Source organism: Giraffa tippelskirchi, chromosome 4 (assembly GCF_054371585.1).
Source record: "Giraffa tippelskirchi isolate mGirTip1 chromosome 4, T2T-mGirTip1v1.2.pri, whole genome shotgun sequence".
NCBI lineage: Eukaryota > Metazoa > Chordata > Mammalia > Artiodactyla > Giraffidae > Giraffa > Giraffa tippelskirchi.
The window spans coordinates 27,767,796-27,792,909 of NC_137278.1; the positions used below are offsets into that span (position 1 = coordinate 27,767,796).

The 25,114-nt window shown below is 36.4% G+C and overlaps 2 protein-coding genes across 6 annotated transcripts in view; both read left to right on the forward strand.

Annotated features, from left to right (window-relative positions):
• TDRD15 (tudor domain containing 15) overlaps positions 1-3,865 on the forward strand; it is a 43,641-nt gene extending 39,776 nt beyond the window's left edge. For 3 of the 5 annotated variants that reach the window (XR_014082999.1, XM_081593656.1, XM_081593659.1), the window contains one exon: positions 2,911-3,865. Coding sequence is in view for 2 of the 5 variants with exons in the window: in XM_081593659.1 (XP_081449785.1) it covers positions 2,911-2,939 (29 nt within the window). In the remaining 3 variants the exon portion in view is untranslated. The remainder of the gene's footprint in view (positions 1-2,910) is intronic. The other 2 variants (XM_081593658.1, XM_081593655.1) reach the window with 1 other exon arrangement.
• LOC145546554 (uncharacterized) overlaps positions 1-25,114 on the forward strand; it is a 590,051-nt gene that overhangs the window by 39,776 nt on the left and 525,161 nt on the right. The gene's annotated exons all lie outside the window — the stretch shown is intronic.

The following is a 25,114-nucleotide window of genomic DNA, read 5'->3' on the forward strand; positions in this document are numbered from 1 at the left end:
CCTGGAGAACCCTGGGTCAGGAATATCCTCTGGAGAATGAAATGGCAACCCACTCTAGTATTTGTGCCTAGGGAATTCCATGGACAGAGGACCCTGGTGGGCTACAATCAGTGGGGTTGCAAAGAGTCAGGACTGAGCGACTAACACTTTCACTTTCAAATAGAATTTTGGACATCTTGATTTTCATGTGCAACACCATTGAGTCCACATTTTACTCAACCAATTGAGCAAGCTGTTGGAACCACTCTCAACTACTTAGCACATTGCAACAGTTACACAGGATAAGATAATTGAAAGTGTTCACAAGACTCTTGTATACTCATAAAATACTTTAATAAAGGTTGGAGATACAGTGTGACAGGAGAAAGTAAGCAAAGGCAAACATGAAAGCTATTTTCTGTCACCCAGGACATGCTTCATACTTAAATTGTGACCCATCAGAAAACAGGTGAGATCCCTTTGACTTAGGAGAGCGACATACTCATCTGAGAGAGGATCTTTCATATCCCTGTGGTTATTTTTTAATAGATCAGTGTTCTGTTTTAGTGATGCAAAAATGTTTTTAAGTTTTATTTTGGTCTTTGCACTGTTGGTTTTGTTCTCCTAGATTTTCCTCAAAAAAATTTTTTTTTGGTCCACTGATGCTGGTTAGTGGACTTAAAACAATGATTGGAACTTCTCCGTTCATATGCTGAGGTATGATCTGACAGGAGCAAAGCATTTTGTTATGTTGGCTTCTCTTTGATCCATTTTCCTTGCTAACAATCCTCTTATCTACTACTTGGTGGATATATGCCAGGTTGTCAATCTGGAAGCTATATTAGGAAACAGGTTGGCTAATTCTATGTATAGAATTTCATGTATAGAATTCTATGTATATATTTCATTTTATCTCTAAATTTTGAGCACAATATGTTACCCATGCCTTCTGTTGTGCTTGGCATCAACAAATTAGGAGCCTCTCTTATTTCCAGTATAAATTCTCTAGAGCAGTGGATTGCAAACTTTTATTCTCAAGTTCTCCTTATAATCTTAAAAACTAGTGCAGATCCCAAAGAGCTTTTGTTTATGTGGATTATATCTATCAAAATTCACTATGTTAAAAAATTGAAGATTAAAAATAATTCATTGAAAAATAGTAATCTAATTATATTTTAACTTTATATTGTGATTTTAAGATTAGCCTAATTCTTTAAAGATACTTCTGAAATAAAAAAGCAGTGAGAACAACGTCATTGTTTTAAATTTTCATAAATTTAACGCCTGTCTTCATGGAGGATGGCTGGGTTTTCATACTTGCTTTTGCATTCAGTCTGTTTCTATATCATGTGTCGTGTAGTTCTTGGAAAATTCCATTCTGTATTCATGACAGAATGAGAATGAAAAAGGCAAAGCACATCTTAGTATAATAATGAAAATAGTTCTTATCTTTATCGACTGGTAAGGTAAGAAGGGGTTTCAGGGCCCCAGTTCAAGAACTGCTGCTTTAGAGAATAAATAAATATACCTTCTACTGAGTAGTGGAGAGGTAATTACCTAGGCATTTGGGGTTGGGCTGAGGTCATTGGTTTAATTCTTCTATACAAAATCTCAGTAAATCCTTTTTTTTTTTTTTTGCACTTTACCTGCTTACCTCCTCCCTCATAAAAATAAACCTCTGCTGTAAGATATGTCCTTGGAAATTCTGTTTCAGATATTAAGTGATTGGCTCTCATCCTCTACCATGATTCTGTTTTCAGAGCAGTTGGGCCAAAGTTATTATCTTGGGATTAGAGAGGAAGGGAAAGTTGGATCAAGATGGCAGACAAACTCTTAGCTAGAATGAGACAGTGTGTCTTTATCTCCACAGCCATCTCTTAGGAAAATCTGTCTAGGTCAGACTATTCGAATAGGTATCAACTAATTTTCTCTTTCCATTGCTGTTTTTATTTTTGTCCTTTCGATTTATCTTTTATATTTTTTCTGTTATTCTAATAGGGCTTTAAGAGGCAGCACAGATATGTGTTGTAGCCATTAGTTCTTCCTTCTGTCATTATGCATGGTTGACAATAGTACTTTGGTCATCTTCACCATTTATTTCTTGATAAGTTGGTATAGGGGATTTTCCAAAAATGGCCACAGTGCTGTTTCCTGTCCTTATTCTCTTCTTCAAAGAGTGTAGAAAATGATGCTGTGTGACTTCCAAGGCTGAGTAATGCAAGCTGTGTTTCTCTAACTTGTTCACTGGAATACTTGTGCTTAACGCTGAGCTGCCATGTAAGGAGGCCAGTTACCCTGAGCTAGCCACTCTATGAGGAAACCCATGCTACGTGGAGAAGAAGTGTTTAGGTACTTTTTTGATAGTTTCAGCTTGTGACTATTTTAATATTCCTGTATAAGGCCCAGACATTATTAAGCGGTGCTCCGTCCTGTCTGAATTTCTGCATTATAGAATCTGTGAGCATAATAATACCATTATTTTTATCACTAGGCTTTGGGGTAAGTTGAAATAATAACTGGAACAGATTTTGGTACCAGAAGTGAGAGGCTGACCTAACTTTTGGACTGAGCTGTGGATAGAAGCTGGAAGGGTCTTAAGGAGAGGAAACCAGGCTTCAAGGAGGCTGTCAGTGAGGGCTTTGAGGAAGCTGAGGAAAATGTTGGAAGCTGAAAGAAAGGAGACTGGAAATCTTTGTTAGATATAGTCAAGAAAATTTAGCAAAATGGTTACCTCCACAATATGGAAAACTGAAAATGTAGCTAACAGACTTGAGGAATCCAGCTAGCAAGGTTAAAGAGAGTTCTAAGCAATCACTGTATTCCTGCTGGCTCTCCTCCTTTTGAATGAGAGTGCATACAGAAGTTAACCTGTGCTTGTTCCATAGTTGTATGTTAAATGTGTGGGGGGTAACATGCTGCTTTGTTTTGTAGATCTTCAGGTCGAGAGGAGCTGTACTTGAGGAACCACTTCTTGGGAGCTTAATCTACCCTTGGACCTGATTTAGATAATGAGGTTCCAAATTGTCCTGATGCCATAGTGGATTGAGACTTTGCAGGTCTTGGGGAGGGTACAGTGTAGTCTGCATATGGGAATGATGTGAATTGTGGCCAGAGTGAAGACTGTGCTACATTGTATTATCCAAAGATTGTCACAGTAATATTTCCATTCTCACTTGCTTTTATCCAGTGTGCCCTTGTCATTCTTCACCACTTGAATCTGAACAGGCTTGTGAAGGCTTTGATCGAAGCATAGGGTAGGAGTGATGCAATGTGACCTTACAAGACTGGGTCGTAAACAATGATGCAACTTTCACCTTATTTTCTGAAACATTTGTTCCTGGTGCCCTGGACCATCATGAAAGAAATCTACGTTTTAGCATCTAGGCTGGGAGGAAACCCAAGCTACATAAAGATTCCTGTCAGGAGTTCCAGACCCCAGGCATTTGAGTTGTTCTTGCTGAGGCCATCGGCATTGTGCAGAGACAAGTCGACTCCATCATGTCCAGATTTCTAAACTGCAGGATGCACAGACTTGATAAAACAGTAGTTTTATGTATTAAACTCTGAAGTAGTAACTAGAACAACTGGATAACTTAAATACATTATAAGAATCATTAAGACCTTTTGGTGTATAGGTGTGGTAAAGATGCTTAGTAATGTATACAGTATGAGTTTCAGTGAAATTGTTTATGACACACATATTAGCTGCCTAAGGGCTTATGTATTCAGTTATTTAGTTTTGGGATACCACGTCATATGACTGTGTCTGAGTTCTAGATAATTCTTGTGCTATTGTACATTCATGTGTACTGGTTTATTTGTAAACATTCTATTCAGTTTTCATTTTGTTCTACTTGATTAAAAATTCAATAAATGATTCTTTCAATTTGTCTCCTTATTTTATACATAATAGATTTGAGATAAATGCACATTGATTAAATGCTAAGTGTGTCATCTTTTCAGAGGACATAATCCATAAGCTTTAAAAAATGTGAATGTTTCAGATGACTTTGGAAATGGAGAGTTATATATGACTATTAACTCCTTTAGGACTTTCCTGTAGCTCAAAACGGTAAAGAATCTGCCTGCGATACAGGAGACCAGGGTTCAATCCCTGGGTTGGGAAGTTCCTCTGGAGAAGTGAATGGCAATTCACTCCAGTATTCTTGCCTGGAGAATTCCATGGACAGAGAAGTCGGGGAGGTTACAGTCCGTGGGGTCGCAAACAGTCGGACATGACCGAGTGACTAACACACACATTAACTCCTTTATTAATAAAGGTTATAGTCTGTCTTTTAAGGAACTTCATTCCTGGTAATCATCTAATTTGAATGTTTTTAATGAGGTAAAGAAAGATATTTAGCAGTTAAGAAAAATGTTTCTATAATTTTTGGAGGGTTTTACTGCCATCTAGTGGTACGTAGTCCTATATGACTTAAATTCCTTTTAGTTTTCTTTATTTCTACTCATTTTCCCATAATTATCTTCTCTTAGTTTTTAAGCTGGTTTTTTTCTTTTTTAAGGAAAAATATTTCAGGTGCCTAAAGTAATGGTAGAGTTTTTTTTAAGATACGTGATATTATACATATTCCATATATATATTTGATATATATATAATTTAACATAAGTGAATAAAGATATTCATTTTTAGGTATAGTGATTTCCTGCACTTTTTTTCCCTCTCATTTGCTTTATAGTAATTTCCTACACTTTTTTCCCCTCTCATTTGCTTAGATTCTCCTTCCTCTTTTATTATTATTTTATTATTTTAATTTTAATTTCCTTATTAATAGAGAATTTTAACAACTTTGTGTTTGAATTTATTCTTCTATGAAGTTTCTGATTTTAACTTTTACAGTTTGTATATTATGTTAACACTATCATCCAATTTACAGACATTTTGTATGGAAAAAGATATAACACAGTTTTAACTCTTCATACAATTAACCATGTTTATCTTTTGTTTTTGAGACTGAATTTCCCAGATGTAGTTAAGAAAGTCTCTTTTACATTTGGATTATATTCCAGGTTCATTCGTGCCTTTTTTATTTTGCAATGTTTTTATTTTCCAAGTGTTACCTTTAAGCCTTAATCCCTGTGGGATTTAATTGTTTTAATAGACTTTCATAAACTTTTAAGAACTTAAAGGTAACATGCACAGTTAAGTACAGTATTATCACAAAGTGAACAGAACCATGTACTCATCAGCCAGTCAGAATGATTCTTATGCCTTCTTTATTACTGAGCCTTCAGTATCCTAGCACTCTCCTGATATGTGATAATCACCTTCTTGCTGCTTTTTGTATTTTTAACCTCCTAAACTGAGTCCTTTAAAAAAAAACTAACTTCCCTGGTGGCTCATAGAGTAAAGAATCTGCCTGTAATGCAGGAGACCCTGGTTTGATTCCTGGTTTGGGAAGATCCTCTGGAGAAGGGAATGGCAACCATCTCCAGTATTCTTGCCTGGAGAATTCCGTGGGTAGAGGAGCCTGGTGAGCTACAGTCCCTGGGGTCGCAAAGAGTCAGACACGACTGAGTGACTAACACACACAAACTGAGTCCCTAAACATTATAGTTTGATTAGTTGATCCTTGACCTTAATATATTATGTTCATGTGTATTTTTATATGTTATCTTTTGCTTATTAACATGTTATTTGAATTTTATCCATGTTATGTGTGGCATAGTTATTCTTGCTATATAGTATTCCATTGTATGGCTGTGACTTACCTGTTTTCTTGACGGATATTTGGATTGTTTTCAGTTATGGCTATATGTAATAATGCTGCTATGGTCCTTCTTAATACATTATTCTGATGCTTTTGTGCATATAGTTCAGTTGGATATATTGGATATATATTTCAGAGAAAAATTTGATGGCATGTATGTGTGCGTAGATACATATTTCAGAGAAAAATTGATGGGGTATATGTGGGTTTATGTGTGTGTGTGTGTGTGTGTATACACCTGTATATATATAATTTATGAATACAGGCTTTTTGCTGCAAATGTCTTTTCCACTTCGTGACTTACTTTTTACTCTTTTTATGATAGTTTATTTTTTTGACTAACAGAAATTCTAGTTAGTTCAAGTTATACATTTATTTTCTTTTTTGTTTAGTACAGTTTTGTATTCTGCTGAAGAAATCTTTATGTGTCCCAAGCTCATGAAAAAGTTTCCTAGAATAATTTTATTTGGTTTCAAGTTCAATCTGTAATGCACCTAAAAATTAAATATTATGTAAGGTATAAGAAATAAGTGAATATTCATTTCTTTACATACAGATATCCAGTTGGCCCAGTAGCATTTATTGACAAAGGCCTTGCTTGCCCTACTGCACTGACATATCCCCTTGGATATAAAAGTGTTTGTGCTTGGGTATTTTGGGCTTTGTTTCTTTTATTGAACTGCAGTACCATACAACAAGTCAATACCATACTTAATTTTACAGTGTCATGATCTGCCAAGTATAAACTCACTATCCTCTTTATTCTTTAAGATTATGTTAGCTTTTATCTACTTTTGCATTTCCATGAACATTTTAAAGTTAGGTTTTTAATTTTCTATGAAAATATGCTGTTGCATCTTTCATTGGAATTTCATTGAATCTGTAGATCATTTAGAGAAGGTTTATAGCTTTAAAATTTAAGTCTTCCAGTCCATGAATACATTTACCTTGGTTCTTTTAAAATTCTTTAAAAAATACTTTATAATTTTTACATCTTGTACATCTTTAATTGTAGTCCTACATATTTGATGTTTTAGATGTTATTGATATAATTAAAGTATTATTTTTAGTTCATTTAACTTTTGTTACTGATCTTGTAACTAGTGATCTTGCTAATAAGTTTATTTCTAATAAAATTGCTTCTGAAAAATGAGTTGCTTTTTCATTCCTAAAATTATTTTTGATTTAACACAATTTTTGTGCAGTGTAATGGAAGTAAATATTGTGAGCAACCTTGTGTCATTCCCAATCTTGGAAAAAGCTTTTAATATTTCACCATTAAGTATGATGAGTACAAAAGTGGCAATAGAGTCTTTAATAGATTAAGGAAGTTTTTTTTTAATTTCTATTTTGCTACTCTTTTTAGTATGACTAGGTGTAGAATCTTATTAAATTGCTTCTGTTGATATGATCATGTGATTTTTTTCTATTTTTGTGGTTCATTTTATTGTTTCACTTTAAAATAGTAAGTCAACCTTAAATTCATGGACTGAATTCTGTTCATTGATGACAGGTTATTTTTGTAATTCTCTGCATTTAATTTTCAAGTTTTGGATTTCTGCCTCTATAATCACTGGAAAGATTTGCTTGTACCTTTTCCTTTTCCTCTAGTTATAACTAGAGGTTTTGATGTAAAGGTTAAATTGTTCTCTTAAATAAAGAATGCTTTATTTATGTTCTCTAAAAGACTTTTTATAAGATTTTGTTACACTTTTTTTCATGTTTTGAAGAACTCACCAAGTCATATAAGCCTGGAGATTTCTTTGTAGGAAAATTTCTTTAATACAACATTTAAGAATGTTATATTAGACACCAGGATTTGGGTACTGGATGAGTACATTTGTTTCAATTAAATTCTGTTCTTTATTCTTTAATTTTCTTTGGGTTTAATCTACCTTTTTCTAACTTCTTGAGATATTTCAAATTTTCAGTATACAGCTTAAAATATTTTCTGATTTCCTTTTTTTAACAATGAAATAGTTAGAAGTTTATTAATTTCTAAAACTTTAGGTATTTTCAAGTTAAAAATTTCTTTCCAGCTTAATTTTGTAATGCAGAGAACAGACAAATAATTTAGTCTTTGAAGCCACACTTTTGGCTTTAGTTGCATTAGTGCATGGATGATTTTCCATGTTCTCCAAACTTCTTTTACTTTCAAACATACTTTGTCCTTCTATTTAAGGTGTGTATGTCATACACAATTTAAAGCTATTTTCCTTGTCTGATTGTATGTTTCTTTTAAATGGAGTATTTATGTCATTGACATTTATGTAGCTAAGTATGTATTTGGTTTGTATATACTGTTTTATCGTTTGTTTTCTGTTTGGTCCACTTTTTTTCTTGTTTTCTTTTTAATATAAAATCTTTTTTTATTATATTTTTCTACTAGCCTCAGTTATACATCATTTCAGAATTCATTTTAATGGTTATGTAGAGATTAACACATGCATCCTTGATTTAGTAGAATTTAAATTATGTTTTCTATTTACTAGACAACGATAGTGTCTTAGAACACAGCTTAATGCCATTTACCACTTTATTGCATTTTGTATTATTGCTGTCCTAATTTTTAATCTCATGAAATATTTTGAATAGTATTAAGCAATTAGATTTATCTACATATCTACCATTTCATTTGGTCTCCATTTCTTCTGTATTCTTGTGTTTCCTTCTGGGATCTTTTTACTTTCTGAAGAACCTGTTAATGTTTCATTTAACACATGCTTTATGATGAGGAATTCTCTTATTTTTGCCTGAAATACATTTTGTCTTCAATTTTAAAGTAATTTTTATTGAATATAGAATTTTGGAATAGTTATTTTCTAACTAGAATTTTAATAAAGTTTAAGAATTCTGGAATAGTTTTATTTTTCAGAGTTTTAAAGATGTCTTTCTATATCTTGAGACTTTCACCTTTTTAAGTCAGCTCGAAATATTATTGGTTTCCCTTGGCTGCTTTAAGTTTTTTTCTTTTCCCTAAATTTTAGAAATTCTCCTGTGATGTGTCTGAAACATTTTTGTTTATGAATTGATGCTTTTAAACTGTGGTGTTGGAGAAGACTCTTGAGAGTCCCTTGGACTGCAAGGAGATCCAACCAGTCCATCCTAAAGGAGATCAGTCCTGGGTGTTCATCGGAAGGACTGATGTTGAAGCTGAAACTCCAGTACTTTAGCCACCTGATGCGAAGAACTGACTTGCTTGAAAAGACCCTGATGCTGGGAAAGATTGAAGGCAGGAGGAGAAGGGGATGACAGAGAATGAGATGGTTGGATGGCATCACCGACTCAATGGACATGAGTTTGAGTAAACTCTGGGAGTTGGTGATGGACAGGGAGGCCTGGCCTGCTGCAGTCCATGGGGTTGCAAAGACTTGGACATGACTAAGTGACTGAACTGAACTGTAATTTTCTTGTTTGGGATTTGTGCCACTTTTTAAAAAATCTTTAGCTATTAGAATTTTGGGGAACAGTTTTAATAAATCCTCAGTCACAATATCTTTAGACATTTCTTTCACCCATTGTATCTCTTCTCTTCTTGGATTCCAGGTACACTTACATTAGAGGTTTATACTTGCCACATATTCTGATGGCGTTTTATTTTTCATCCTTTTCACTTTCCAAGCTTTGTTCTACATATTTTCTACTGACATATATTCTGGTTCATAACAAAACCCTTGATATTATCCTGATTCCTCTTTTTCTTTCGTACTTCATAAGCATTCCTATTGCACCATCTTTAAAACATATCTGGGACTTCACTCATGGTACAGTGGATAAGAATCTGCTTGCCAATGCAGGGGACATGGGTTTTGTCCCTGGTCTGGGAAGATTCCACATGCCGTGGAGCAACTAAAGCCCGTGAGTTGCAACTACTGGAGCCCATGCACTCTCGGGCCTGCAAGTCACAACTACTGAGTCCGTGTGCCTAGAGTCTATGCTCTATAAGAGGAGCCACTGCAATAAGAAGTTCTTGCACTGCAATGAAGAGTAGCCTCCGCTCACCACAACTAGAGAAAGCCAGTGCTCAGCAACAAAGACCCAGCACAACCAAAAAGAAAGAAACTATTTCTCTGGTGGGAACTTCCCTAGTGGCTAAGACTGTGCTCCCAATGCAGAGGGCTTGTTTCCACCCCTGATCTGGAATCTAGATCTTGCATGCCACAAGAAAGATTGAAGATCTTGCATGTGGCAACTGAGACCCAGAGCAACCAAATAAATACTAAAAAAAAACTATAATGTTTTACCCCTTGCATTGCTACCATCAGAGTGTAAGCCACCACTTGTCAGCCTCCCTGTCCATCACCAACTCCCAGAGTTTACTCAGACTCATGTCCATTGAGTCGGTGATGCCATCCAACTATCTCATCCTCTGTCCCCTTCTCCTCCCACTTTCAATCTTTCCCAGCATCAAGGTCTTTTCAAATGAGTCAGTTCTTCGCATCAGGTGGCCAAAGTACTGGAGTTTCAGCTTCAGCATCAGTCCTTCCAATGAATATTCAGGACTGTTTTCCTTTAGGATGGACTGGTTAGATCTCCTTGCAGTCCAAGGGACTCTCAAGAGTCTTTTCCAACACCACAGTTCAAAAGCATCAATTCTTCAGCTCAGCTTTCTTTATAGTCCAACTCTCACATCCATGCATGACTACTGGAAAAACCGTAGCCTCGACTCGACAGACCTTTGTTGACAAAGTAATGTCTGCTTTTTAATAAGCTGTCTAGGTTGGTCATAACTTTTCTTCCAAGGAGTAAGTGTCTTTTAATTTCATATCTGCAGTCACCATCTGCAGTGATTTTGGAGCCCCCCCCCCCCAAATAAAATTCAGCCACTGTTTCCCCATCTATTTGCCATGAAGTGATGGGACAGGATACCATGATCTTAGTGTTCTGAATGTTGAGCTTTAAGCCAACTTTTTCATTCTCTTCTTTCACTTTCATCAAGAGGCTCTTTAGTTCTTCTTCACTTTCGGCCATAAGGGTGGTGTCATCTGCATATCTGAGGTTATTGATATTTCTCCCGGCAATCTTGATTCCAGCTTGTGCTTCCTCCAGTCCAGCATTTCTCATGATGTACTCTGCATATAAGTTAAATAAGCAGGGTGCCAATATATAGCCTTGACGTACTCCTTTTCCTATTTGGAACCAGTCTGTTGTTCCATGTCCAGTTCTAACTGTTGCTTCCTGACCTGCATACAGATTTCTCAAGAGGCAGGTCAGGTGGTCTGGTATTCCCATCTCTTTCAGAATTTTCCACAGTTTGTTGTGATCCACACAGTCAAAGCCTTTGGCATAGTCAATAAAGCAGAAGTAGATAGTTTTCTGGAACTCTCTTGCTTTTTCAGTGATCCAATGGATGTTAGCAATTTGATTTCTGGTTCCTCTGCCTTTTCTAAAACCATAAATTTCTCAATTTATTCAGGTCTGTTTTTTAAATACTGTCTTATAGAGGCCAATCTTGACCATTCTTTATATAGTAAGTATATTTCCACCTATATAACTCCTTATCCTATTATTCTCCTTTATTTTATGTTCTTATGTTGATGTCAACTGATATTATGGTGTGTATTTATTTTTGTCCCTTCTAGAATGTAAGCTCTCTGAAGGAAAGTAATTTGTTTGTATTTTTCACTATAGCCCCTGCACTGAGGGCATTTGTTCACATATAATATACTCAATAAATAGTTGTTGAATAATGAATACATAAATGAAATTTCTGACAGTCACAGTATTTCTCCCTGTGCTCAGTTCAAAACATTTGCTTTTTTGTTTTTCTTGTATAAGATTAGCTCTAAACATTGCTGGACTTTATTTTGTAAGTATGCCTTTAATTTATGCATTATGAAAGTCAGAATTTTCTGAATTAAATAAGTTTATGCATTCTTTTTAGGATAAAAAGAATTTTGGGGATAAAAAATATTCTGAGGTCCTTTAGAATTTACAAGTAGAAATTTTGGCCACCAGATGGAGACCCAGTACTGACATTTATGATAGGCTGACTATCCAAGAAGAAATGGTAAAAATATAAAATGGTTGAACAAATGCCTTTTTCCCCTCCTGATTTTTTTATAATTCTAACAAATTTTACTCTTCAGAGTCAGTCTTACCTGTATTCAGGAACTTTGGTGTGGATTGCAAGTTGTAGTAAAAAGGAAACATTAAAATCTGATTCATTCAAAGATCAAGAAGTGAAAAGTGATCCACACAAAGATCAGGGTACTTGTCTAATTCTGTTAAGTAAGATTGGAGGAGCACAGGGATGTTGAAAAAAAGTTAAAAAGTAATGTTCAGTTGATTAGATTTTAGGAGTGAAGGGATTTGTATCAGTGGGAAAAAGGGCAGTCAGGTAAGACTATAAAAGGGAAAATAACTCATGATGAAAATAGCTGTTTAACGAAAGTGTGCTTTCTTGATGCAGCAGAGTAGAGCGGCAGTGAAGTCCACAGAGAGGCTTCCAGAGATTTGTCAGCAGCAGGATATTCTGAGAAATTTTCTAACAGACCAGGAGAATTGGATTGTGCTTGTTCCTTCCTAAATGAGTGGAGAAGTTGGCCTATTTATCACTTTACCCCTTTGTTTTTGGTATCTTTCCATAGTGCTGTGCAGTTTGGAGACTACACGTACCTCTTATGAGATATCTAAAGCAATAAATGTTTTCCTTGGAGTTCTTGGTGAATATGGTTTCCTCATAACTGAAAGACAGAAGACCCCAGAAGGGAAATGTAAAATAACTTTTCCATATTTGCTTGCTAGGTTTCATTTACCTTGCTTCTAGAGATGGGCAACTGCACAAAAAGTTAGACAGTGATATTTTGTGACAACGCAAGAAGAAAAATCTGTCATGGCTTGTATGCTGTTTGACCCCAACATTAGAGGAAAAGTTTGCCTTTTGTCGCACTGTCACCTCACCGAGAGGTTGGTGAACGTGGCTCTAGTTTTCGTTTACTCTCTGCAGACGGCAAGTCACCTTTTAACTCAGCTCTCGGCCTCTGCTCGCTGTTTTGTTGCTTTGGCCTGTTGTACTCCTGTCAGGCTAATGTATTTAAAACAACGATGACGGAGTCTGCCCATAATCAATCAAAGACTGCCTTCAGTGCAGGGTAAATCCAAACTGTTAGGCGTGATGAGGTCTACCCATCTGATCCTGCCTACAGTTTGGACTGATGGCTCATCTCATGTGTAACTTACGGAGCCTCCCTTAATGCTTCTGAACAAAAGCCACATAAGTCCCCTTTTCTGTATTTATGTTTTTGTTTGTACTATTGGTGTATACCTGATGCATTGTACCTAACTATATTGATTTTTGACCTTCCGTAGATTTTTGATGCTTGTCTTCTGGAATCCTGTCTTATTTCCTAGGGTCTTCAGCACTGAAATGAAAGCAGTTACTAAAATGTTGTTCAGCCTTTCAGTTTTATTTTTGTAGGAACGTGTAAAAATCAGTTATTTCCTGCCATGCCCTGCTAAAGATTTTAGATAACTTTGGTTTTTAAAATTCATGCTCGAAACCAAAATAGCCTGTTAGGCAAAATGAAAAACCATAGAGGGTATTATCATTTTAGCCCTTTAAAATGTAAATAGTTTGTCACATTTATATTACGTTGTACATATATTTAATAGAACTTATTTCTCTTTTGAACATTATATTCAAATCAGAAACCAATAAAGTCAATTCATAACCTTGTAGAACTTACCAAAAGGAAGAATTAGTTCTTTCTTGTACTTTTCTGTCAAAAATACCTACACCAGGGGCTTCCCTGGTTAAGAATCTGCCTTGCAATGCAGGGGGCATGGGTTTGATCCCTGATCGAATACCTAAGATCCCACGTGCCCCAACTACTGAGCCCACATGAGTCTGTGCACTACAACGAAAGAGTGCTGCAACTAAGACCTGATGCAGCCAAGTATTAAAAAAATAATAACAATACCTGCACTAAACACATGCAAAACAATGTATACAACAGTAACAAGTATAGTGAAAATCTTATTAGAAAATTTCATAAATCGAAAAGTGCTTTGGATTTAATTTATTCCTTAATGAAAAAATTTTTTAACACTTGCTCTTTGTCAGATACCATCCTAGGTCCTGGAAAATATTTATAAATAAAAAAGTCAACTCTTAATACTTATGGAACTTACCATCTTATGAGGATGATAAATAGAAGTAAGCAATGAGCAAACATTCTGGATAATGGTGATTACTATTAGGAAAATCCGGGCAATAGTTTATAGAATAGAAGGTCAAAGAACATTTTTACTTTTTCCCCTCATTTAAAAAATTACGTGAGCAGTGGTGATAGATTTGATTACAGAGTAGGGGTAAATGTCAAGACATGGCAACTTGACTTTTGTAAGGAATATCCTAATGTGCCTCAGATCACTGGAGTTCTGAATCTTTACAGAGATTTTAGGCTTTGGTATTTTCGTGGAGTTTATCTCAGATTTTTTTTGCCACACAAGTGTCTTATCAAGGTATCTGGCTTACCTGATGTTTCCTACTCTATTCCTTCAGTGTGGTTCTATTAGTATAATGCACCAGCATCATGCTCTGTGGAATAGGAAAACAATCAAGCTCTCTATAGATTAATTTGCTTTATAGAGCCTGAGAGTTGACCTACTTTGAGGTGAAACAGTGAGAAGTTACTTCTGTCACTGCTAAGTGAGAACAGGCTGCTTTGAGTATTCTCTGTCAAATGGTAGAAAAAGAATTCACCAGGGCAGTAGCTGCCTGCCAGGTGCTAGGTGTTGAGTTGATTTACTTTAGTGGAGTGGCCACATCTGGACCAGCAGCTTCAATTGGCATAATTGCTTGATTAGGCTGTCCTTCTTTAAGATATATCTTGGAGTTAAATAGGGCTGTATTAAGAATCCTTACCTCAGCAGCTTTCAAAAATTTGGTGGTATCCTAATCTCTATAATTCCCCAGAGATATCTGGTATTCTTATAAATGTATTCTTTAGGTAGGTAGGTGTCACTCCAGAGCCTTCCACTTGGCCCTTCCCACTGTAAAAGACTTTACTTTTTTAAGAGTTCATGTGCCAGGGCACAGTCCTGGTAGTCCAGTGGCTGGGCAATGCAGGGGGCCTGAGTTCAGTCCTTGGTCGGGGAATTGGATGCCACAGCTGGGAGTTCACACGCTGCAGCTGAAGATCCCATGTGCTGCAGCTGAAGGATCTCAAATGCCACAGTGAGGACTGAGGATCCTACAGGTTACAGCTGCGGCCTGGTGAAACCAAAGAAATAAATGGATAATTAAATATATAGACATTTTTAAGAGTTAAAGTGAGGATTCCTCTTTTTTCTACTGTATCTGTTTCAACTATATATTAAGAATCTGGGGAAATGACCATAGAGTGAGACTGTTGTCACGCTGAGTGTCTAAAAAACTAAGACTGAACTCCTTTTGTCTTTAAATAAATGACCACAGTGGCTTTCTGGACTCAGAGGGTTTAACATTAACTCAAAGCTATGTTCAGCAACCTTCCAGACACCTAGATATTTCTATACCCCCAAAGCCTCACGTTTTATCCAGTTGGGAAAAATCAGGATTTACAGAATGTGCTTAAATACTTCACCATCCCTTCACTTAAGGGGCTCAGTGTCTCTAAACTAACTCAGAATTAAGTATTATGTGAAGAACTATGACTCTATTTTGGTGGCTCATGTCATGTATGTTCATCAGACTCAAGAGGTTTTTGAGTTATACAAATCAGGTAGAATCTTAGAAAGCTGCCCATTCATCTCAGTTCTCTGATCAGTTTTCTAGTATCAAAGGTCATTAGTACTCAGAACATCCTGACTATAGCTACGTTCTTTCCTTTGGGTGGTTAAGTGTGACTTCTAGGCTTACACCGTCCAGAGAACTGATCATTACACAGGAACCCTGGTATCTATGTCACTTGCAGACATCATCACCAGCATCCTTGCCCTACAAAGAATGTACACCATAACACTTTTCAGAGATGCTCGCATTCCCTTCAACATTTATATTTCTGAATTCCTTGATTAAGGTAGTTATCTTCTAAGTTTTCTTGAGGGGCATAGGATAATGGGAGAGTAGACCATTCATAATGAACAGCATTCCTATCGCCCTAAGTTTTTGGATCCTTTCTTTGATATATTATACTAAGAATTGTCTGACATTTCAGCTTCATTTAAGATAGTCACATTGTGAACAGTTTTTTGTTTGTTTTGGTTTTTGAAGTTTAGAATGGGCTCTTCCAGTACAATTAGATGTAAATCATCTACAAATAGAGGGTACCCAGAGTACTTCATTAGTTCACAGATACTAAGATTTTCTTCTATTGTAATTTTTGTGTTTACATGTTTATTTTTGCCTTTCACATTTGGATCTTTGATTACGATGCATTGTAGGGACTTTATATGTTTTCTCCTTTAATTTCTTTACTGTTTTGTGGTTATACTAATTTATACTCCCATTAACCCTTACCTGGACCATGGCCTACATTGGTGGTATTTACACTTTTTGTTCATAAGATGGTAAATGTTTTGTTGTAGTTGAACAGTTTTTCTTTGTTTATTGAGCATTTCTAATTCTTTAAAGTAGGTGTGATTTACCATTAATTTCTTTTGCTCATCATTGTTAAAATATCTACTCAATGACTTGTATTTTAAATTTTCACCCTCCACCATGCAATCTTGATTCTCCTTAAACTACTCTGTTTTTAGCTTTTTCCATAATGATCATCACCTTCTAGTATAATTTTATTTATCAGGTTTATTGTTTATTGTCCATTTCTCATGGACATCTCTATGGAATGTCAGGTCTACAAGGAAGGATAGTTGTCTGTTTGGTACATTGATGTATCTAGAATAATGCCTGGCAAATAGTAGATGCAGGTATTCCCTGATATCCAAGTGTAGAGCATCCTTTCAAATCTTTCGTAAGCTGAAATGGCATCAAGTGAAGAAGCAGTTACCTTGTGTACTTACCTTGCTAATGGATGCAGAAAATGAATTGAGGGAAGGCACAGATCCCAGGTGGCGCTAGTGGTAAAGAACCTACCTGCCAATGCAGGAGACTTAAGAGCTGCGGGTTCAATCCCTGGGTTGAGAAGATCACCCCGAGAAGGAAATGGCAACGTACTCCAGTATGCTTGCCTGGAGAGTCCCATGGACAGAGGAGCCTGGTGGGTTGTGGTCCATAGGCTCGAAAAGAGTCGGACATGATTGAAGTGACTTCACGCAAAAGCACAGCTACTCACAGACAGAGTTCAAAGCTGTGGTGTCTTGATGCTCAGATGTTGAGTATACAACCACATCTGTGGAAGGAGCTTGGTGGTGCTACTCTGCCACTCAGGGTGTACTCAGGGTGTACACTGCCTCTATAAAGGCTCTTTGCAAAACATGGTGTACACTGCCTCTATAAAGGCTCTTTGCAAAACATGGTGAAGGCTCTTTTCACCTTTTTTTTTTCTTCATAAAATCGAAAATCCTCTTGGAATTTCTTTTGTTTAGCAAAAACAGGACTAATGTAGGACTTTAGTAAGAGCAAAGTGGCATAAAGCAAACTTTCAAAAGGTGGGGAATACCTGTACTTGTTATAGACTTCCTCCTTTCCTTTCCTCTCCCCTGCTCCAGTTTCATGTGCTGAAATCACCAGTGCATTAGCATATGACTGTATTTGCAAAGAAGGTCTTTGAAAAGGAAATTAGGTTAAAATGAGGTCATTAGGGTGGGTCGTAATCCAGGACAACCAGTGTCCTTATAAGAAGAGGGAATTTGGATATAGACATACACAGAAGGGAGTCTATATGAAGACACAGGGTAAAGACAGTTACATATCTACAAGTCAAAGATAGAGTCCTCAGAAGAAACCAACTCTGCTGAAACCTTGACTTTGGACTTCTGGCTTCTATAATTGTGAGAAAATAGATTCCTGTTAATGCCACCCAGTCTATGTTACTTTGTTAGCAGCCCTCAGAAACTAATACAGTGTTCAATATACATTTGTTGAGTTGAATTTATACTCCTATTGGAAAATTTGCCTTCTTTTTATTTCTTATGACAAACAAAGCTTTTTTTTAAAAAAGAAGGCAAATATTCATGAACAAAGGAGACTGGTGGGCTACAGTCTGTGGGGTTGCGAGAGTTGGACACAGCTTAGTGACTAAACCACCACCCACCATGTTTTAAGAATATTTACTTTCTCTTGTTGAAAATTTACTTTCCCAGTTTTTCTCTTCCTGTTTAGCTTTGTTTACATTTGGTTATCTTTTAACTTTGTTTATGGTGAGGTTTTAAAGTTATTGTACACAAATGCTTAGTATTAGTGTGGTGATTTTAGTCACTAAGTTGTGTCCAACTCTTGTGACCCCACGGACTGTAGCCTGCCAGGATTCTGTCGGTGGGATTTCCCAGGTAAAAATACGGAAGTGGGTTACCATTTCCTTCTCCAGGGGATCTTCCCTGACCCAGGAATCGAACCTGGGTCTCCTGCATTGCGGGTAGATTCTTTACCGACTGAAATACCAGTGAAATCAGTAATTTCTTAGTGTATTTGGGGTTATTTCTGAGATTTTCATTGTGCTTATTTCCATTATCTGTTTATTCTAGTGCCAATATCATACTTCCTAACTGTGGTAAATTTATAGTATGTTTTAACATCTATCTCTCTTATTTTCTTCTTCATGGATACAATATCTTCAAATTTGCATGAGAACCCTGTTACGATTTAGTGCCTTGATTTTTGCTGCAAATGTGATAGTTAAAATTGTATTTGTTTGAATTCCTTTAAATTGATCATTTTCTTTCAGACTACAGAGTTATCTCATATAAGTCCATTTAAAAAAATTACTGTTTTTTTTTTCCTCATCGTGTTATTAATGGATGCATTTGGGGTGGGGGAAGTGTATGTTTTTCTAATATTGGAAGTTATATAATTTCTTTAAGTGAGAATGAAAAGACTAGATTTACACAATTTTTATTTATCTAAGTTAGAGAGGTCTAAGGTATAGGGAAAGGGTAGGGATGTCCTCTTAGCAATAATCTTACCCACATGTTGATGCGCATGTTTTCAGAGTGTTTTTATTTTATTTTTAATGCAGTCCTACTAGTAAGACCCTAACAGGTTGGTGTGAGGCAAGTGAGCAGCCTAGCAGGCTCCCAGGACCCTGAGAATGGGTGCATCCTTCAGTGTCGTTCCCTGGGAGCTTCTCTTGTTTCACTCTTGGCTCTTCTAAGGGTAGGCTGGTTGTATCAAGGGTCACCCTTCCAAGCATGTGCAAATAGGTGCTGCTGGCAGAATTTGCTCCCCACGTGTTACTTCACAGCCCATCCCCACCTACAGTTGCTGAGCCCCAGCTTGTGTTAGTGGAGGTTTCCCCTGGGAAATTCACTTCCAAGTTAGGGATTTTCTTCACTTGTAATAATTTAGAATTTGCCTTTTCCTTATTTTTCTTTCTCTTAGGATATGTTTTACAGGAATTCCTGAGTGTGTATATTCCCCTCCCTTTGAATTGGGGGAATCTCTGTTTATGCTTAGTCATTTCAATTTCAACGAGGAGGTAAATATATTGGATCATTTGTGATCTTGAAGGTTAATACTTTAGTGTATTTTCTTCTAGAATTTTTTCAAGTATATATTTTATACATAGCTGAAATAAAAATTCTGTACAGTTTTCTGTCTTTTTTTTTTAATTGAAAGTGGTTAGTCACTCTGTTGTGTCTGACTCTTTGTGACCCCATGTACTGTAGTTTGCCAGGCTCCTCTGTCCATGAAATTCTCCAGGGAGGAATACTGGAGTGGGTAGCCATTCCCTTTTCCAGGGGATCTTTCTGAGTCAGGGATTGAAAGCGGGTCTCCTCATTGCAGGCAGATTCTTTACCATCTGAGCCACCAGATTTGATATTTTTACCTGACATTATATCAGAATATTTCCCTGAGTTTTGGTGAACATGTTTTTAATGACTGCATAACACTCCATTAAAAGGATATAGGGACTCCCTGGTGGTCCAGTGGCTAAGACTAGGCACTCCCAATGCAGGGGGCTCATATTCCATTCCTGGTCAGAAAACTAGATCCCACATGCTCCAACCAAGAGTTTGTATGCTGTAACTAAAGATTGCGCATGCCAGAAGATCGAAGATCTTGAGTGCCCCAACTAAGACCTAGCACAGCCAAATACATAAATATTTTAAATAAATAGGATATAGTAAGTTCTTTCTCAGCCATTTGACTTCTTATTGTTTGTGCATAAGAGATATTATAGGCTTAATGACAATGTAGTTTGCTGTAAATGTGCACTTACTGTATGCAACCCTGTTTTATAATGCTAGTGATGGTGATAGATGTGTCAGTTGGGGTTAGGATGATACATTGTAGTGAAATATATAAAAAGTTCTTTTGGAATACTAAGGAGAGAGTAATTGAGTGATACTTGGCATTGGTATTTGTGGGTATAGTTTCACCAATGAGTGGCATTTGAGATGACCTTGAAGGCTTAGTAGTTTTTACAGAGTTAGGAAGAAAGCATTCAAGGAAGAAAGAACAGCATAAATAAAGACATAGAATAGAAAAAAAAAATGGAATTCAATGCTGACCTGTTTTATCTGTGCTTACAGTAATTGACTGATAAGTCTAGGCTGTATGCTAGTGAGTACTTTAACCGTATCCCTTTTTAGACCCCAATAGCTGTTGATAAGAAAATCTAGTTATGTTATTTGTATATTATGTCCACATATTTTCACCTCTCTCCTTTCTGATGTCATTTGTGAAAAATAAAATAGGTTTGAAATGTGTCTTTTGTTTTCTTCTATTGAATTTAAATTCATTAGTCTTGTAAGAAATTATTTTGGTAAAAGGCAATGGCCATAGAAAAATAAGAACCAACTTTGGAAGCGTCTGCAAGATCTTATGTGGAAATGAAGAAATAGTTTTTAAAGAAATAATTATGGTGTTTTTAGCTAGTGTGAACAACAGAACATAATATAGAAGAAAATCTCTTTTTCACTTCCCACCCTTGTTTGTGTGCACTTTCTTAACATTGAGTATATTTAAGAACTGCTGAGGATAAAGAATTCTGAGAACAAAGGATCTATATCACACATATTGTAAGCTCTAAGTGGGCATTTTATGTGTGTTTTAATGTTGCCAGAATATATATTAGGAGTGGAAACCACCAACTCTGGAAACAAGGAGGCCTTTTATCAAATTAGTAAAAGGGCAGTGAGATTTGTTAAGGCCAGAGATGTAATGGTTAGATAATATGTCAAGTCTGTGGAGAGCACTAATTGCAGCAAGAGATTAAAGTCTCTGTTGAAATCACTTAAAGCTCTAAAGACTTGCTGAAGTAAATCAGAACAATGCCCCATGTCACAGCGCTATCAGCACCCGATGTTCATTCATCATGTGCTTCTACTTTGCCTTGAGTGTTTCCACAACTGTCCTCAGGACAGTGTGACTGTCTGTAGTTATCATACTGAGGAAGATTAAGAGCTTTGCACCTCAAATAGCAAACCTACAATTACCCAGTGGGGGAAGACACCACAGATTAAATGCAACAAAAGGGAGATCTACATCACCTTAATTTATCCAGGCCACCAACCTGGGGAAGCTACTTAATAAAATAATTCTGAACTTGGCCAAACTTTATGGCAGTTATCTTTTAATTTGAAAATTAGTAAATTAGCCTTTCTGGCATAATCATGTGTGAAAGTAGCTCAGTCGTGTCCGACTCTGACTCTTTGTGACCCATGGCCTAAACAGTCCATGGAATTCTCTAGGCCAGAATACTGGAGTGGGTAGACTTTCCTTTTTTCCAGGGGATCTTCCCAACCCAGGGATCTAACCCAGGACTCCCGCATGGCAGGCGGATTCTTTACCAGCTGAACCACAAGGGAAGCCCAAGAAGACTGGAGTGGGTAGCCTATCCCTTCTCCAGCAGATCTTCCCGAGCCAGCAATCAAACTGGGGTCTCCTGCATTGCAGGCGGATTCTTACCAACTGAGCTATCAGGAGATAATCATGGCTGGGACTCAAATCTAAGCAGTTAGATGTCCTTCTCCCCACCCAGCCTTTTCTTACTAAAAGGTGTGTTAGAAAAGAGATGCTCTTTAGAGTTAAACATATGTGGTTGGTTCTTAGGGGAATTCCATCCACTCTCCAATAAATAGAATACTTTTCCTATACTCAGGGACAATACAAGGCTGTTGAAAATCACACTGTAAGGTTAAGGTGCTGGTAGTATAAATGTTAGGTGTTCTTTGATTCTGAGCTTTGTGATTCAAAGGATACTGTGACAGGATTTTTAGAATCGGGTGTAGAATGGCAGGCACCTTTTGAGGGAAGAAATGGATTTTTAAAAGCAAATTTTGGATAAAATATAAATGTATGAAGTTTTAATTTTAAAACTTTTTTAGGTTTAAAGTTTTTGTGAATTTGTGAAAACATATATTCTGTGTTAGAACATGGTTTATCAAATTATTTTTTTCTGTGTGGATATGTAAAGTCCTATAAAATACTTCCTATTTTTTAAACAAATTTCTCTTAAAATATGGAAAATCCAAATGTTTTTCATTATTTTTACATAATAAAGCTTTTTAAAGATAGAGACACCATTCTTAAAAAAATAGGTATCAGAATTAAAAAACAAACTTGAATGCTGTTGGGTATGGAGGTCTGCTAGGGATATTGTCCCTAAAATATTTTTTCCTTTGGGATTCTCTCACTTGTGTACTGTCACCATGTAGGTTAAAAATGGTCTGTCCCTGGGGCTGCGTTAAGACTTTAGAGGCCATAAATGCTAAAAGGAGTAGCAGTACATGGATGGTTTTATATCGTTATTAAAAAATACCAAAGTGTTAGAATAGTAAAGGTGTCTGTTTTTATTCTGTTTATGATGACTACTCCAACGCTCTCCATTCACACATACCTACATATGTTTATTCATTTAAAAGATTCATTTAAAAATATTTTTGATGCCCTTGCATGCGTTTAATCCAGTACTGACTGCCTCATTAGAACTGAGGCATAGAATTTTTCTTTTTTTTAATATAACTCCTTCTGCCTAAAATTTTCTCAGAATTTATGGCCAATATCATATTGATACCCTTTAAGCTAAAATAAGCCCACTGTGCGTGTTGTGCACATACACGCACACACACATAAAATGTGTATATGTGTATAGGTATATGTGTATATATATTCATACACGTAGTAGTACAGTTTCATTTTATGAGCTTTTTAGAATTTTCAGTGTTGTAAAACTATGTAACTGATAAAATAGGAATAGGTTGGAGGGAGAGGAAAAAAAATCCTAATTCTGTTACCTCTCTGCTTTGGAAACATGAGGATTTTACTTGAAGTGTCTACCTTGTTTCCTTGCATTAAATTACTTCCAGCAAGTGAAATTTGTTACCTGGATAAACAGACTACACTTGTCTCAAATATCATGATTCCAAAAAAGATCTTGTTCTCATAGCATTTCCCTCTGAGACTCAGAATTGATTCATTCTACAGATATTTTGGTGTGTCTACTGGATGCAAATCATTCCATAAATATTTATGCAAGGTCTGTGTTTGGGATGCAAATGAATAATATCATTCCTGACCTCAAGAAGTTTATTTCTGATAGGAGAAATGAGAAAATTAGAATTATCTGTAATAAAAGGTGAGCTAGAATAAGTTCTGCATTAATGTCCATTTAATATTTAAGGAGTTAGGGCAGAGTAAGATTTAGTGTCATAAATGTATTTTAATTTTAGCTCTAACCAACAAGACTTTTTTTTTTCATTCTTGCACTCCATGAGCATGGAGGTGAATTCATTTCTAGAGAGAACACTGTCTCTTTTCCATTAAGAGACAAAGCAATTAAATGGAGAGTTTGAAATTTTTCTGTATGCTTTGCCATACAGGAAGTTATCTTGCTCTTCCCACTCAAATAATGAAAGCAAACAAACAAAGGAAAACACCTGCTTATTTCACTTCTAATTGTGTTTTCTTTCATCCTGCCCCCCAAGGGCCAGATTCAGTCAACAGCTGTGTACCATGTGTGCCCAGAATCTGTAGAAATTTGTGCATGTGTCTGCAGAGCACACTTCTTTTTTTTTCATGGCATAGTCATGATTGAGTTTATTTTTTCCATTGTAGTGTTTGAGAGTATGCGTGATGAGAAATAATACACACATACTTATAATTAAAGTGGTCTGTCAAAGCACGTTTGAAATTGTATCATGCTTATCTCCTAATATTTGGCAGCTACAAAGACATGTGAAGAGTTGCAGTCCCTATGGCTTACTTTTTCATGGGGAAGGGGAGAGGTCTAGCTGCTTTCACAGTAATTAATCTGTGGACTTTAACCAGAGAATCATATTCTATGGAGTTTTTATGATTGGGGATATGAAAACTTCACTTCTGGGCTTCCCAGGTGGTGCTAGTGGTAAACCTGTCAATGCAAGAGACTTAAGAGATGCAGATTCAATTCCTGGATCAGTCCTGAATTGGGAAGATCCCCTGGAGGAGGGCATGGCAACCCCCTCCAGTATTTTCGCCTGGAGAATCCCACGGACAGAGGAGCCTGGCGGGCTACAGTACATGGAGTGACAAAGAGTAGGACACGACTAAAATGATTTAGCATGCCTGCAGGCAAACTTCATTTTTGCAAACAGGACACTGCTGAGAAAGAGCTATGCAGGGGTCACAATGTGAATACTGATTTTTCTTGAATATTTTAGGTTATGAATGCCAGAGCTGGTATTTAGGTGCTTCCCATAAAGGATTTCAAAATGTTATTGACATTACTATTATGAATCCTCTTGTTTCATATGGGGGCACAGAACTGACTAGTCAGTTAATATGCAGTAAAAGAGAAGCATAACCTTTCTGAAACTTCTGTGGTAACTTCATTTTTATTTATAGTTCTGCCAAATCAAGGAATGAATAAATCAGAACTCTAGAAAACATCAGTCTAGTTTATCAAAGTCCTGATATTGTGGTGATGAAATAAAGCAGTAGCCAGTTACAAGTGAAAAATGGCTAAATTGATTAACATCCCCCTTTAAAATTCACTTTAAATAAATTCATACATGAGATCATATCATCCTTATAGTAGTTTAGCAGACCCACAACGCCATACGGATTTCTGTTTTCACCAAGAAAGAAATTATGGTTTTTGAAATTAATATGAGTATTCTTGATTTGTTCTATAGTAGCATCAAGTTTTCACTCTTTTTAGTTTCTGTTATTTGTTTTTGCTTTTGGTTGATGTTATGTAGTCTTTGAGGGACTTTTTGTAAGGTCACTTTTGAGCTTGTTTCTTGTAAATGATGCTTTGTGACTATCAACACTGCTGATTCCTGCAGTGTATGCTTCTTTTCCTTCTGGACTTTCAGGAGAGGTATCCCAACCAATGAGTGAGACATCAGTGTCCGCTCAGTCATGTCTGACTCTTTGT